This window comes from Peromyscus leucopus, chromosome 8b (assembly GCF_004664715.2).
Source record: "Peromyscus leucopus breed LL Stock chromosome 8b, UCI_PerLeu_2.1, whole genome shotgun sequence".
In the NCBI taxonomy this organism is placed as follows: domain Eukaryota; kingdom Metazoa; phylum Chordata; class Mammalia; order Rodentia; family Cricetidae; genus Peromyscus; species Peromyscus leucopus.
In genome coordinates, this window is record NC_051086.1 from 72,989,815 (window position 1) to 73,007,075 (window position 17,261).

Here is a 17,261-nt window from a genome sequence, read left to right on the forward strand (position 1 = left end):
GGTGTGGTCGGGCATATCCTAGTTATATGATGGGCTGGTAGAGGGGTAGAGCCTCTTGGAAACTTCTTTCTCTTAAAGAAAACAGTTTGGAAGATGGTGGCATAGTCCAATCAAAACTTCTCTTTGAGTCGTAGGAGGAGATTCCCAATTAAGAGTGAATTGTAAAGAACACTACTAAAATCTGAAGCCACTGAGGACACAAGATGGTCTCTGCAGTGGAGTAGAACACAGAGGGGCAAAGGTAACCTTTTCTAGCAACATGGTAATTGTTATGCAGTTATAGGGTTTAGTTGTTATTGCAGGGGTTCAAAAAGAGAAATTCTTGTGATTGTAGGTAGGGGTGGAGCTAGAAGATCTTTATGAACTTTTTATACCTTGGTTGGTGTGGGCCTGCTGGCCAAATACAGCCTACCCTCCCATTATGCAAATTTCTAGAGATTATAAGAGATAGTTTTGTAAGTAGATATACATCACCGACAGAGGCTTGGGGTTCTCTTAAAGACACCAGCTTCATATACATGCATAGGCTTTTCCAAAGCAACACACCAGAGAGTTGATCTAACCTCCTGCTGCTCTCTGCTCCCTTCATCCAGTCAAGTTCCCCTTGTTCTACAGGTGATGAACGTGAACCCTTGAAGAAGAACTGAGCTGATCAATTAGTATCAAATGAGGAACTCTCATCTCCTCACTCTTTCTTTAGGATTTCATACCAAAGGCCAACATGAGTAGGTGCATAGTCAGATTGCCCAAGAAGCCTTCTGGTGGCCAGAGATCTGAAAGAGGAGGGAGCCCACCCTTCTTTTCAGGTAGGGTTGGTGACTGAGCTCTTCAAGTTTGAAGACACTTTCCTTGAGGGTCTGAGCTCAAGCCCGGTCCCTTACCTGTAGCTGGGCGGTTGCAGCAAGCATCTTCTGCCGAGTTTGGAGCACTGTGGATGAGGACATGGAGATGGGCACACTCTGCCTCAGCCACCTGATGTCTTCCCACATACAAGACAGCTGCAAAAGAAGTCACGAGGTCATATCATCGTCCAAGCCAGGGAATGATTTAGGTTAAGGCATCAAAGCAAAGCAGGAGAAGGAAACCTGACCCCCCCTGATATTTGTTCTCCAGTCCATTTTCAGATACACACGAAACCACTTTTTGATCTCCGTCCAATTGGAAAAAGATCTGAATGCTAATGAAACAGTCAGATCTACATTTTAGTCTTTGCCAAATGATCCCATAACTCTGAATAGTGGAGACACAATCTGACAGGATGCACGCTTCTTTGCTTTGAAACTGTAGTGGAGACACTACTTCAGCCTTAAAAAAAAATGACATAGGGCATACTGGGGCCATAAGGGATCTGTGAGATAATTTACTCCCACCCCAAAACTTTGATCATGAGAGACCCCTCAACTGAAGTTTCAGAGATTTATGTGCAGTAACCCTGGTGCAAGATCGGGAAAAATGAAATGAGGAAGGACTCAGTGTACCTTTGTGAACCACAGAAAATCTTGGTTAATAGAACTGCTGTGAGAGTCATCTATTTCAACAATTGGTATTTGATCTTCATTGGTGACTAACATATTGTCTTTATAATAAAATATAACGGCTATGTAGAGTCCTCTACAAAGAAAAACAGAAAGAAAAAACAAATCTTCAATGGTTTGCTTTACCAAACAAGTCTCAGTAAATATATATATATATTTACATATACAGATATGTGTATACAATTAAATATATATGTATATATAATTAGTATAATTAGACATGTTGTAAGGTTAATTGAAAAATGCACCTAGAAACATATTTTTGCTATGTATCAGAAATTTACTGGCTAGAACTTAGAGACTGGTGTCTTGCCCAAATTCTCAGGAGAATTCATTCTTTTAATAAAAATACATACTTTTTACTTGGTTTCCACTTTGAGCCCTGGATAGTTCATTCCTGAGGTGTTAAGACTACCTAGAGAGAGTGTTTAGGACCCACCGTTTCAAGGTCTTCACAAACTTGTTGGAGGAATGGAACAGGTGCTTCAGGCTCCTTGACACTGACTGCTTGCGGCCCGTGGTTTGCAATTTCGAACTTTCTGGAATGTAGAAAGAAGGTGCAGGTTCCATCGGACAGGTCGATGTTTCTGCTTTTCCTTCCTACTTCCTGCCCTTCCCTTGTCCCTGTGTGTCACTTACCAATTTCATACAGGGGTCCAGCTTATTGTTTCTTCAAGAAACTTGTCTTTATTGAGGTACCGGTTGCTCTGGCCTGCACTGGAAATGCCCCGATAGGCCCATGTTTTGAATGTTCCGTCTCCAGTGAGTGGAGGTGTTTGCAGGGATTGGTAGTTTGGAGGTTTTGGGGGGTGAGGCCTGGCTGTTGGAGGTAGCTTACTGGGGCCAGGCACTTGGGGGGTGTATTGTCCATTTGGCTGTCTTACCTTTTGATTCCCCAAAGAGTGAATGACATTTGCTGCTATGTACCCCTGCCTCCTCCTCCATGATATATGAGCACTTCACCAGGCCTTCCCCACGAATGGTGTGAAACCATGAGATATGACAAATCCTTCCTCCTCTGAGTAGTTTCTGCCTGGCGTTTTGTCAAAGCTGTGGAAGAGTAGTTCATCCCCTAGTAGTTGGCTCCGTCAGTGAACAGCTCTTCACAAATGTTGGAGGTGGGCAATATTTATAACCGGGGGAAACCACTTAAGGTCTTTTTATCTCTCAGTCAAGATGAGTGCTTTCTTATAAAGTAAGATGAAGAGAAAGGGAACCAATTCCCCTTCCTCTTCCCCCTTTACCACCTGGATTTTTAATATTTACCATTTCTCAATGCTTTCAAAGTTCCCTTGTTAGTTTATATATCTAGTTAAATCTTTTCCTTTTAGGGTTAATATGAGCACATTACAGAAGATCTGGAGAATAGGAAAAAAAAGGAACCGATTTACCCAACTCATCCCACCACTTGATATATCTACAATTAGCACCCTGGGGCAGTCTTTTCTAGTATGTGTGTTTACTTATGAGAATATTTGTAGGTAGTAGAGAACCCAGCCTCAACAGATATATCTCTATCACAGCTCCTTCTCAGGGACCCACAGAAGAGGGGAGAGAAAGATTGTAAGAGCCACAATACCAGGAAGTCTGCTGTCCTAGAAATGGCTGTACAAACAGGACAGGACCAATGACAACATCAATAAACATGGTGACTCGGAAAGAGGGAAATTTCTCGAGGTCCCACCCATAGAGAAAGACCTACAGGAAACTACTGGCTGCTGGGAGAAGGAGAATTAGCCTCTCCCAGGGATGAGTCCCCTTATTGATGGTCCAATGCAGAGTGGTCAGCCTTGAAACTACATACACAACAAAACCAAAACAGATTTAGCAGGTTGTATTTATATATACATTTGTGCATACACTTGCATATGTACACACATACATGTATATGTGTAACTAATAATCAAAGACGTTATCAATTTGAGGAGGGGGACATGGGAAGAATTCAAGGAAGGATAGCAGAGAGGAGTTAGCGGGAGCAGAGGGAGGGGGAAGTAACGTCATTCTCTTTCATTTAAAAACATAAAATTTTAAACAGGAAAAAACAAAATAAAAACATATATGTAGGGAAAGGTCTCACTATTACCTTTATTGTTTAGAAGAAGGGACGGGGACTGAGAAACAGATGAATTGTCCAAAATAGCAAAGACGGTCCCCAGAGAGACCACGTAAATCATTTTGGGAAAGCAGCTGTGTGTGTGTCTCTGTAGGTGTGAGTGTGAGCATATCGCCCACGTTTCCTCGCCTGTTTATAACCCAGAGTTATCACTGATAGCTGTGGTAGAATCCCCAGATGTCTGTAAACGGTGTTTGCAAGCAATGCTCTATGAATTCGGGCAAGATGGTCGCTGCTGCCACTTATTCAGTTGTCTGTAGTGAAGGGAAGCTGAGGTGATTGGTGTCATCACTGAGCTTTGGCAGGCCTGTTCCCAGGGATGAGAACAGAAGCCCCAACACTGCCTTTAGACAGAGAAGCCTGGGGATGGGGGGAATGGCCCCTGCTAGCGGCCGGCCCAGTGTGGCTCTGCCTGTGATCCTACAGGAGTCATTTCATTGGCTGACATGTGTTTCAGACGTGGCGCTAGTAATAGTTGCTCCTGGAAGAAAAAGGTAAGATAATTTCTGTTTCTGATTTGAACATGAGTTTGACTGTTGGAGAACAGCCCTGCTGTTCAAGGCTGGGAGTCAGCGTAGCCATCACCTGCCACTCTGTCTAAACCTTACTAAAATCAGAACAGGCAGGGACGGAAATGGATTCTATAAGGGCAAAATCAACGGGACAGAAGACAACGTTAAGTGAGGTTTGGTAGCAGAAAGCAGGTAGACAGATGGACTTAACAGACTTGAGAAAGATAAGGCTTACACACCCGCAGTGGACCACTGAGAAGTAACCTGGTTCACCCCACAGCCTCCGGTAGGGGGAGTGGGGGGAATGCATATACAGCTAAAACTGGGAGTTTCCAAAATCTGTAAAAACCAGACTTCTAGAGTCCTTCTCTACTGCATAGCTAGACAAAGACCCCTTTCCTACCCTAGACGAAAGTTAGTGGCTTGTTCTCTAGAAAGTAAAACAAACAGAAAAAAAAAAATCAATGAACAACAGAAACCAAAGCTCTTGGAGTAGGAGACAGGGAGACATCAGGGACAATAGGAAATGGGATGGCAGTGGTCATGGTACTAGGTTTTAAAATGGGTAGCCTAAGTGTTTTTCCATATGATATCTACCCATTATGTTCTCAGAACACACATACTGAAAGTTGTACTTTCTAGGCAGGAGTTTGGAAGGAATTTCTCCAAGAATTTTACCAGAGCATATACCCACGGATCATGGCATTGGTGACTTCCCAATGAAAACATGGCACCCCGTTCACCTGACAGTGAAGCCTGTGAATATAGTTCCTTGTCCATGTGCTCAGAACTCCCTAGTGGTTACTGGTCTCTCTTCTTTTAAATTTGAGCAGACACTGAAGGAAGGCTCTTTAGGCAGTTAAAGGACGTGCCCGCGAGGAAGCACAAAGACCAACACTCGGTAAAGGAGCGAGTTTGAAGGGAGACTGTGTTGAGCAAACACAAAATGGATCAAAATAGAGCTTGCCATTAACATTCTGGGAGAAAAGACAGGGATTACTTGTTTCTTAATAGTAGAAAAAAAGAGCATTGGGAATTAAAAATGTTATCAGAAACTTCAAAATCCAACAGAAGGCTTAGGAAATGAAAGTGATAATATTTTTTTTTTTTGAGAATTGAGCTAGGTGTGGCGGCACACAGCTGATATCCCAGCACTGAAGGTAGAGACAGGAGAATTACCACAAGTTTAAGGCCAGCCTGGTCTGTATAGTGAGTTCCAAGTCAGCCAGGCCTTTATGTTGAGAAAACATAAATGAGAAACAAGGGCCGAGAAAGAAATCAAAAGGACTAGTTTAGGAGACTTCAACCTCTAACGAGCAAGAATCCTAGTAGGAGAGAAGAGAGGCAAAGGGGTGGTGGTGGTGGAAGAAATGAAGTCCCACAATTAAGGACATAAACCTCCGTGCAGAAAGGACTTGGGAGGCTCTGGTCCTGGTCGGCCAGGGTTTGCGGAGTAGAGGGGCTTGTCTATTGCTTCTGCACCCGTGTCTGCTGTGTAGAGGGGCGGACCCCACTCAGCGCAGTGGGGTCACCACTCTAAGATGTGTCCGCCAAGCACTGTGGGTGGAGAGCGGCGCCAGTCTTCATTCACGAGAACACCAAAGGAAAAGAAGCCGGAGTGTGTGAGGGGCTTCCACTGAGCTGGGTGTGTTGAGTCTGTGGCCCCATTTCCTCCTCATAACAACACTGCAAGCTAGACAGCCTGGTTTTCTGATAAAGAAGCTGTGACCAGGGCTAGGTTAAATGCTCTTTCCAAAGCTCTAAATGGTAGAACTAGGACTCGGGGTAATTATTTCTTTTTTTCTAATTGCAAAGTTTATAAAGGTTTATGTCCCCAATAAACCACAGTATCTCAATGTAGTGAATATTCAAAACAACAGCTTCATAGTTTCTGTGAGCAATCTTTACACAGCCTCTACATAGCCTTTGAAACAGAGTTGTGTTGACATGTCTTAGAAGTGTTCTTTTTTTTCTGTGAGCTAATTTATTTTATCTTGACTGGTCATAGGTCAGTCTTTTCCAAAGTTTACGACATAGAATCCTAATTCTATGGCAAAGGCTTCATATGGCTGAAGAGTCTGGGCCATGTTATTTAACCGTGTTTTCTAGGTTTTTTACTGGAGTCTTTAACACTCTGGTGTCTATTTTGCATTTCCACGAGAGCGATGAAGAATTCAGTGTCTCCTAACCTTATCTGACCTGAGCTCTTGAGCTGAGTCTCTCATAAGACTGCCTGCCGCATCTCTCACGTTGTATTATTTTCAGTGCCCAGGATACACTTTACCAAATTTTAAAATGTCCTTTTTGGTGAAGGTCTACTTTATTCCTTAGTTACATCATTCCTAATATTATGTGTACAGCCATGGTTTGGAAAGGGGCACGGGTGTGCATGTCAAGAGTTGAGTGGAAACTATAGGAATAATTGAGCTACCCAGGAAATCATCTCTTGGGTACTGGAAAGTAATCACATAGTAATAGGGAGAGTATCTGAGTCCTTAGCAATCTACAAATAAAAAAACCCCTCCCGGTCATGGGCAGTTTCAGTTTCTGTCCTCAGAATACCAAACACAGAGTGGCTATGGGTTACAAAGAGCACCTGTCCAGTCACTGGATCACCTTTGCTTTCTTACAGGAGTCAGAGGCAGAAAAGAGAGGAACTCAGGTTCCTCCACACTTGATGAAATGGGTCCCAGGAGCCCAGGACTGAGAGGACTTTGGTCATGTAGAATGTTGCAGGTCTCCTTTTTTTTTTTTTGGTGGTGTTGTTGTTGGTGGTGGGGTGTCAAGTCTTCCTAGAGATCCAGGAATGAAAATCCCACTTAGGTTTCCTTCTCCAGCTGCTCTCGTACATATTTACATCTCCTAATGAGCCACTCATTAGAAAAACACCATTTTCTTGCAAACACTTGTCCTCATCTCCAGCTAGAGCCAACGTTTCTGAAGGGCCCTGTTGTCAGAGCTATACAGTAATTGGGAAACTTTGTGCTAATGCTAAGTATGATTTATGCCTCATCTAAACAGCAAGAACAGCATCTTAGTTTGAGCCATGGGTTTTTTACCCAGCTGGCTCAGCAGTGCCCTGAATCTAGAGCACGGAGTAGTCAGAGATCTGATGGGAGCATGGAAAATGAAAACTTTATGGAGGCTTTAATTCTCCAAATAAAACTAAGTGCCTCTTCCACGAATCATTACACAGATCAGAAACCTGACCCTGGTCCATCTGAGCAGCCCAAGTAACAGAGAAGCTTTTAAAAGCATCTCGGAGTCTCTGGGTGAAGTGGGGCTAGAATCGAGAGGAGGTGAGCTCTCCTCCTGCCCCGACAGTGGAATGGGAAGACTAGAGTTCAAGGCGGGATTGAAGTTCAGCAGGACACACATGAGGCACAACAGGAAAACTGGACTTGGCACCACAAGCCCCAGGCCATAGCTTGTCGTTCCGACCTTGGGCAAATCAACTTAGCCTCCCTTGCAATGGCCAAAGCGAGGCTGAAGTTGGCATGGTGGATGTGAAAATGCATTGTAAGCTATTTTATCAATAGAAGTGAAGGCTTGTTGTGTTGTCCTTGCTGGAGCGCCCTCCACGATGCTCGGGGTGAAAGGCCGAGAAAGCTTGTCTCAAGATGAGTCTTGGGAAGGGCCAGCTCAGAGAGACAAGAACAGTAGCGGAGGCTGTTTTTTTTTCTCATGCCTATTTTCAAACTTTCTGTGTGGAGAAAAGGAGAGAGGAAGGGGCGGAAAGGAGAGGGAAGGCTCTGTGGAAGGGTTAAAGCAAGATAGTGCTGTAAAGTGATTCCAGATGTACAAATATTAATATCTCTTTTTCCCTGATGAATGAGAAGGTATGACCCAGCTAGGAAACTGCTAAAATTACCGGCGCCACTGAGACCTCAGTCGATGGCCCAGCACAGATTTTATCCTTACCCCGGCAGCTGTAATGCTGATGAAGGGCTCGGACCTGCTGCAGCAGGCTCTCCAGAACTTCACTCTGTCCCTTGTGTCTGGGCTCTCTGTCGTCATAGTCTTTCCAGTCTATTGAACAAAAGAAACAAACAGAGGGAAATGGTAAAGCAGAGGCGGCCTCGGTCCTGCCTTGCCTGAGGTGCTGGGGTTTTGTGTTCCCTACCCACAGGCTCCGTGGATGAGCACCCAGCACACGCAGACCTGGCAGGCGATGCCGACGACGACGTCGGTTTGGGAGCTGCCATTGTTCAGAACTCTATGCAAAACAGTAATTGTGGTTGGCTTCTTGTGTTGGGCAGTTTGGGGGCAAGAGAAAATGGTGCTTGAGAGCCAAAAGAAATAGGAAATTTGGAAGTCCAATATCTCCTCTCCTAGCCCTCCCTCCCTGGCTCGGCACCCCCTGTCCTATCAGTCCCCCGGTTACCTCTTCACTCGGCACCCCGAGTTTCAACAGGATTTTCACAGTAGGAAAGACGGGTGGGAATGTGCAGACTAGATGAAATCCACAGTCCCAATGCTTTTATTGTAGGTTTCACACTTTTGGCCAAATTGACATTTCTTTCCAAGGAAAGAGCCCATGTCAGATGCCAAGAAATGGAAATCTACATTTTGCTCTAATGAATGTCTGCTTTGGTGAGCTGGCACAGCGGCCTCTACACATACTCCGAGCCACCAACCACCCTGTCTGCTCAGTCTCTAAATATACAGTATTAGCTTACATGGCAAATTTAAATTGCAGTCCCCGCTGAGATTTTCTCCCCCTTCTATTTTCATTCCATTTGGCTATAATGATATCAAGAGTAATAACTCATATGGGACTAATGTCAAGATTGCAACTCTGCTGTCTCCAGCTCTAGATCCTCCCCCCCCCCCCAGCCGGTTAGTTCACTTCATTGTCCATCTCCACTCCTATTCACCCTCCTCTACTTATGATTTCGGAATGTCTCAGAAACAACAACTTCAAGTACATCTCTACGAAGGCTAGTCATTCCACCTCAGAGAAGCCTGTCAGTCCCTGACAGAATTGTTTTAAAAGTACAGCATCGTCATTGTTCAGACACTCAAGTCCTTCACAGCAGAGAGGGCCAAGCATCTCACAGTGGTCCATCTGAAGTCCAGGGATGTATGCATTTTGGAGAGACATCATTGGGGGTCAGTTAAGCCCAGAGATGGGACGAATTAGATCAGGTAGGGTAATGTAAAGTTAGGTTTCGGGATGCACTAAACTCCAGTGTAAGCAACGGCTCCTCCTGTTCCCAGTTCACTGCAGGGAAGTCCTTTATATCGACAGGCCCTTCACTCCCTAATTTGAAAAATGAGGATGGTGTCTGTCTTGTGAAAGGTTTATGAGGATGAAATGAGAAGTATATTAGGGATCTGGCACAATGCCTGTCCCATGACAGGCATTCTGTAAATAAGACTTGAAGGCAATTCAGTATGGAAACACTATTTTTTTATCCCATCTGATGATTATCTAGAAAGAAGGGGGCCTCATAGTTTTTCAAGCCTCTCTTCCTTCCCATTCTCTCTTATGTGTAGTAGTTCATTTTACCTCAAGGAAGATGAAGCCGAGACATCCCTTCCCCATTCCAGACCTGCCTCGCTCAGCTTGGAGGCCCAGCCAGTGCTGACATGACGGCCTGGTGACCTTATATATAGTGTTCATGCTCCTTTCATTATACTGCACATGTTTATTTTTTCTTTCGGGCAAGAGAGTTAGATCTTAGTTGGAGTTTGTCTGTTGGGGCTTAGTTGAGGTCAACTCTGGAGACAGAAGATTGGCACAGGTGCCTTCTGTGGGCAAGAGCCATGACTGAACCTCTCTTTGCCCCATTTGTCTCCATTGCAAAGTTAGTTTTTAATCTCTTTGGTAGGATGAGATTGAAAAGAAAGTATGAACCAGCCAAGTAGCATCCTGGGCACACAGGAAACGCTCAGTATGCCGTTGGCAAGGCACTGAGAATCTAAGCATGACGGTGTTCAGGAAGGCTGGGACATTTGAAGTTTAGGGAAATGACTGCCAGAGGCCTTTAGACTACAGCCCTGCTTGCATCTGGACACAGAATAAACATCGCCGTCATGGACGGACGCGGGTCACTGTTCCTTTAGTTGGAGGGAAGCCTCTCAAGTGCCTACGGTACAGTGAGGATGAGCAGGAGCCTGTGCTGGAGTCCTACTACTGGGTGGCTGAGTTAGTACATGGACCTGAACATGCTAATGTGTTCTAATGAGTCTTAATGCTGTCAACAGTACCGGGAGGGGTGCTGGAATGGGTCTCAGCTTCTCAGCTTAGCCCTTTTACATTGGAGTTGAGCTGGATCTGATGACTTTACGATACATACAAAAATGGCTAATGCTCAATTGCAGCCCCAGCGAGCACTGAACAATGCCAACATTTTGGAAAGAATGAGTTTTTCTCATAGATGTTTGGAAAGTTCTGATGACTACATAAAATAGGAGACTGCAGGGATGAGGGAGAAAATTGAAAATATATTAAGAAATCAGGACCCTGACAGGAGTAAACTTCACATGGTAGGAAAAGAGCAGATTGTGGCACATAATACAGCTCACTGTTCTGGTAATGAGACACTTCAATTGCAACACAATGCAGGGCTTACATTCACTGGCCGTATCAGGGTTTTCCTGATCGTAACTCAGACAAGCCTGTCTGGGCGCTTTTCTCTTATTATGTACCATACCATATAACATAAGTCTATAAAAACACATTAAGGCCTTTTGTAAAAATATAAAAAAAAGTTTTATAGCTTACTGGAACATATTACCAAATTTCCAATTACTCTGTCATGTTAGAGTACATTGTCCTCTAGTAAATATCTGAATACTGATACATGTTACATCACAATGTCATACTCTGTTTATAAATAGAATGAGAGTGTTTTTATATTGTTATTTCCAAGTGATATGGCATGTCTGCAGCAACTCTAACCATATGCTAGGTCTTCAACTCTTTGCCAGCTACCCTTGCTAATCAAACACACTGTTTTAGAAAGCATTGCTATTCACTATGCTAATTACCAATAAATAAAAGACTCCCCTAAGCCCTAAACAACCATTCTTGTCCTTCTGGAGAGAGGTCTACGCATGAGCTTGTTAGAGAGGAGTGTATGAAGAGAATGTACAGCTTATAGAGCCCAAACATCTGAGCTTTAGAGGTCAATGTGTCATATGCAGATCAGAATTTGTGTGGGGTGTACCTTTGGAATCAGTTTCCCTCCTGTGCTTCCAGCTTAACCGAGACTAGTCTTCTCTCTCTCTCTCTCTCTCTCTCTCTCTCTCTCTCTCTCTCTCTCTCTCTCTCTCTCTCTCTCTATTTTCTAATGCTCTGTCTCTAATAATACACACCCCCTGCTATTGCCATTAGGATCTGCTCCTTAGTGTCTTAATCTTGAAATTCCCAGCACAAGTTTCTGATAAATCTTCAGCAATGGAAATATCCAAACCAAACTAATGATGAAATCATCAAATGCAGAGGGAGTCAGGGGCCTTGGAGAGCACTGGCATTGGTGGTCCAAGGCCAGGTGAGACCCTGTATAACTACAGATTCTACTAGAGGAGGTAGGCATGGTTGATTGGCCTTCAGCCTGCTTCTCTGACTGATAATAGCGCTCTAGTTACAACAGGAGACATGGAAGGATCTTGAGCAATTCAGGTTTGAATCATGGTTCAGCTGTGTACCAGTGATGTGGCCTCCAAAAAGGCTTCACCTGAATTCCAGTTCAAAGTCTGGTCTCTGTAATTATGCCTCTTATGTTAACAGCTCCCCTGTCAGTCAAAGAGATCAAGCTGACTGTGTCAAGTTTTTAGGTTAATGCCCTGAATAGAATGAGTCTTACAAAGGTTGTGTCTGATGGTGATGATGCTACAGATGATAATGACAGTGATGCTGACCCACAAGGCAATAGGGAGGACGAAGGACTGCTGTGAGGGTAAGGAGAGACACTGCACAGTAAACCCCAAGTATCACCTGATTCATAATTGGTCTTGGGTGAAAGGTTGTTATAACATTTGAAAACTAGAAACACATAAATGAGAAAGCACAAACTCATAACCTAGGTATCTACTGTTAAATGTGTGTGTACCTGTGTGTGTGTGTGTGTGTGTGTGTGTGTGTGTGTATGTGCACATATGTATGTGTGCATGTGGAGGCCAGAAATAAAACTTGGGTGGCTTCCTTAGTTGCTATCCATCTTGGTTTTAAAGACAGGGTCTGTCACTGAGCCTGGAATTTTCTAGGCAGCCCGAAGTGCCTTCTGTTTCTGTACCATCCCCAGCATTGGGATTACAAGTGTGTACCACCACACCTGGCTTTTTTACTGTGGGTTTTGGGGATCAAACTCAGGTCCTCTTACTTGTGTGGTTAGCACTTTACCAAGTCAGCCATCTCTCCAGCCCATGTTAAGTTTTGATAGTGATCTAGTCACATCCTAGTTATTATAGGTGAACTAATGGTGAGATGAGTGACTCCCTACATCTTCTATCATTATTTTACATAAAAACTGTACTGTAGGATTTTTTTTATACATTTCTACACAATATGTTTTTTAAACAAATTATTTTTAAGTGATTGATCATATTTAGCTCTTTAATATAGATAGTGAATATATCATACTTTACCATTACACAAATATTGGGTATTTGTTTTCTTTGCTACACATGATATTTAGCTACTATTAATTACTGATGCAGTGTACATTTTGTGTATAGTTGTTTATCTCATCTCTGTTTCTCCCAAGATGTAAATTGAGGTAAAGGAAATGGCTATCCATAAGGCATTTGAATAAGCTCCAAGTTGAGTTCCAGAAATGATTAAGCAGTTCTCACTCTCCCAAGATGCACATGACAGTACTCTTGACTATAACATTAATGACTTTTTAAAAGGATGAAAGTAGAGCCCAGAGCACTGGGCTCATTGTAAAGAGCAGCCTACTCTCTTGCATGTCTGGAGTTGTTTGTTCTGGTTAATTAAATTTTCTGTTTAACAAGGAACTATAACAAACATACCAGGCATACATTATTAATCTTCAAATGATTGCAAGACATCTTTGCTGGGTTTCTCTGCCACTACTAAAAAGATGTTGTGTTGGTTGGGCAGTGACTGTTAATAAAAAAGCTTTTCTCTTGGCAGAATGTCAGATAAAGCAAAAGGGGTTTGATTTCATTCTCATAGGAGATCAATGTGATGTGTCCACTGTAGGTGAGGAAAGGAGAAAAGGGCTAAGATGGATTGCATACTCTGGGCTGGCCACTCTCATGGTGTCCTCTCCATCCCTGAAAAGTCCTGTGACGTGAAATGATTTAGACCCATTCTACAGATGTTGAATTGAGGTTGAGAGTTTCGGTAACCTTTGAAGGCTACAACTAAAAGACGTCACTCTCAGGAAACTTGTGATTTCAGATGCCTTCTTCTCTACCCTGAGTTGCCTTCCTGTGAGCATTTCTGCAGAGCGATCATCATTCTATAGCCCAGCTGCTGCTGTGAGAAGCTGATGAGGGGGGATGGAGTAGTTGAGCATGTTGCCATCCTGGAAGTAGCTACCACCTACTAGAGGGAGAGGCACATGCTGGCGTCGTGGTCTGAGCTGGTCCCCATCCTTTCATGTTGTAAGCTGAGACTTGAACAAAATACTGTTGGCCCTGCAAAGAATTGAAATAGGAAACTGCATCAGGCATTAGAATTCATCATATTCACATTTGAAGGACTCTCTTACTTTCTTGATTTCAGAATTAGAATATCATAGTTTTTTTTTTTTCTGACTCCCTATGCCCCTAAATCGTAGGTAACTTCCTTCCATCTTTCTATCTGCATACCTACCTATTTACCGATTATATATACAAACTTACACATACAAAAATTGTTTTATACATACATATATATTTGTTTGTATAAAGTCAATTTTTTCATATAATATATTCTGATCACAGTTTCCCCTCCCTGAGCTCCCCCCAGATCCTTCCCACCTTGCCACCTACTCAACATGCTTTTTTGTTTTCTCTCTTTAGAAAACCAACAGGCAAACAAAGAAGCCAAAATAAAAAATAAAATAAACAAAAATAGAAAAAACAAAAAAGCCCAAGAGACAGACAGACTCCCCCCCCCCCGCCCCGCCTCAAACCACATTTTCTACAACCCACAAGGTTCTGCTAGGTTTACCAACAACAGCAAGCTCCCCCCCTCACCTTTTCCCACTTTTCCCCCTCCCTAGAGGCAACCAGCCTCAGCTGGTCAAGTTACTGTAAAGAATGAACAAGCCACTTGGCAGACTAGCGTGCATGAAGGCAGACCTCATTCTGTTAGTGCCTGCATAGTACTTCACTATTGAGCAGGTGCCTCCGTTTTTTTTTCAGCCAGTCCTTCATGGGTGGATTCTGGGACTCTTTCCATTTTGTGCCACAATAAATATTGCTTCTATGAACATCCTTCACTCAGCTGTTCAAGCACGAAGAAAATCAGCTTTCTGATGTGACTTCATTTCAAAGCCACTATTAAAAGAATGGCCCATTTTCTTTAACATCTTTTTATAGCATTAAGAATTAAGGAGTTGATTTTTGCTTACAGATAATCCTTTAAAATGTTTGAAATGGTTTTAATGTTTGCTTTGAGGTTTCTTTTCTTCTGTTTTTTTTTTCTTATTTTATTTTTTCCCTGTGAAACCAAAGGGGTGTTAGAAAAGCCAATATTGGGTGAGTGATTGCTTGCTGTAAGTGTAAAATAGCATTTGCATTAAAAAAAAATCTTTGTGGAGATTTTGCTAGGATTTCAATGATATTACCTTACCATATGATGAAGTTAACACTTTTTTTTCTAGCATTGAAAATTGGGTTTTATGCACTCAAGGTTATAGGGATGGCCTAGATCTCTAAATTCACTTCCAGGCATTTATATGCTCAGGATAATGTCTGCATCGCTATTATTGGATGGCGCAGTGGAAAAAACCTCATCCCTAGAGAAGCTAGTTTAGATGTCAGAGAACCTCTCTGTGGAGAGTTTTCCATTTTTATCATGATATCACTCTTTCTTTTAAGCAATGGAAATTCCCTGGGGTTCCTCCTGGCCCCTTTCCACCATGCGAGCCAGAGTGTGGGAGCCAGCCTTCTGCTGATAGCATCTCTGGGGCCACCCACTCCGGGGGCTTTGTTTGCTCTGGTAATCCACAGTTCTGGCCTCTGGTGTAGACATGCGATTAGGACTAAAAGTCAGGATTCTTGGTGGCGACCAAACCACCAAGAATTCTCTTAGAATAAACTGGATGCCGTTGGTTGATGGCAGCTTTTTAATGCTGGGTTTCAGGATTATACGCTGCAGATAACTGTTTTAATTGGCTAACCCCTAAGAAAATAACAGAAATATCTCTCTGCTCCTCCCATATGAGAATCTTAAGGTATTAATTATTTGAATTGTATTTTAAAAGTTTTAGGTTACTCTTAAAAGATCTTGATTTAAAATAATATATATTTTTTTATCTTCTGAATTGTAATTGTTTGAGGCAATGTAGTTTCCTCAGTCTGAGCAGATTTGCTAGGTGTTTTTATTTTTTTGCATTTTTGGATGCTCATTTGTGGTTCAAAATAAATAATTAATATTTGAGTTTAGATTGGTAAACAAATAAACATGGCTAGTTCTAGCTTTTCATTCGCAGTTAAAGTTAGTTTATGTTACATAGAGATTGTACTTTTGCCATACCTAGTTTCTTTTCTGTAGTAGCAGATTTAGGCAGTTTTTTTTTTTTTTTCCTTTTTAATCAGGGGAAAAGGATTTCTCTCAGGAAATTGTGTGACTCCAATTGATGACTGATCTCAATGAGGCAGTGGGGGTGAGGGCTAGATGAGGCTGTTATTTTTACCATCAGGCTGGGAGTCAAAATTGGATCTCTCAGAGCCTTTGATCCCCTGCAGATTAGACTGTGATCCAGAAGGCAGAGGCTTTCAAGGCTCACACGAGGCCAGTCCCTTTCTGATCTCTGAGAACATGGCAGTTTACAAAGTGGTTCATGCTGTCTGCCTCGCCTTTTGTGAGACTCAGATTATGGATACCAGACATATCACACTTAACGAATGGCAGTTGTTGCCAGAGGCCCGGGTGTTGGCTGTTGCCTGGAGAGTAGCATTTGCTACCAGCATCCCTGTGCAGAAGGCGGCAGGGCCGGGCACCTCTCTCAGGAGGACACTTACCGTGGTGAGGCCTGCGATGGTGCACCTCAGGGTCTGCAGGTTGTCCATGAGGATCTCCCCGGCCAAAGGGGAAAAGTCTTTAGACTTGCTCCATTCCACTGCAGGGGGTGGGGGTGGGGAGGATATGAAAGACTCAGTTACATGACAAGCAGTGCTGCAGGAAACAGCTTCCACCCTGCTCCTGGCCCCACATCCTCGGATAGCTCTCAGTCCTCCTTGGATGTCAAGTCACTTTCCAAATTCATGTTTTACTTTTTGTTTGTTTGTTTTTGTTTTTTTTTAAAGAGAAAAATAAATCAATCCTCATTTAGATACCTTATAAGTTTTTAAAATCTTGATAGGTACAATTTATATCAGTATGCATGCATTTTGTGACTTTCTTAATGTGAGATGTAATGTATATTAAACATGCATTGGTTAATGATAGGAATGTGTTCTGAGAAATTCATTATCAGATAATTTCCTTGTAAGAATACTGTAGACCGTACTTACACAACCCTAAGTCAGTATGATGCACTCAGCCCTAGGCATTTGGTTTATTTTTTATTGAAATGTCTATAGGGTGAAAGAACCTAAGTTTTGTCCATGAGACTATTGCTATATGAAGACACCATGTCTGTGTACACACAAACATACGGGTACATTGTAGATAATAGGTCATTGAACATGGCAGTCCAATATATAAGTTACTGAATATGAGAACCAAAGGGTCCATTAGGATACTAACCTCCTAAGCCTGACTTGGCCTCATTTTAATGAAAAAGCATTTTCAAAGGCTGGGTTACATTTGCATCTCAAATGAAGACACTTCTGCTCATTTCCTCTTTATCATCCAATGCCGGCTCCTGAAAACACCCTCTTCCTACAGTGCCTCATACACTAACCTCTTCTACTTTCCTCTCTGAACCTTCTCCCAGACTTCCTCAGGAGCTTCTGCGGGATCTGGGG

The 17,261-nt window shown here is 42.9% G+C and overlaps 1 protein-coding gene across 1 annotated transcript in view; it reads right to left on the reverse strand.

Moving 5' to 3' along the window:
• Ankfn1 (ankyrin repeat and fibronectin type III domain containing 1) overlaps positions 1-17,261 on the reverse strand; it is a 153,234-nt gene that overhangs the window by 53,379 nt on the left and 82,594 nt on the right. The window contains exons 6-11 of the mRNA XM_028878201.2: positions 16,314-16,411; positions 13,688-13,778; positions 8,085-8,192; positions 1,975-2,074; positions 1,479-1,611; positions 882-998 (exon numbers count right to left, since the gene is read on the reverse strand). Coding sequence (XP_028734034.2) covers positions 882-998; positions 1,479-1,611; positions 1,975-2,074; positions 8,085-8,192; positions 13,688-13,778; positions 16,314-16,411 — 647 coding nt within the window. The remainder of the gene's footprint in view (positions 1-881; positions 999-1,478; positions 1,612-1,974; positions 2,075-8,084; positions 8,193-13,687; positions 13,779-16,313; positions 16,412-17,261) is intronic.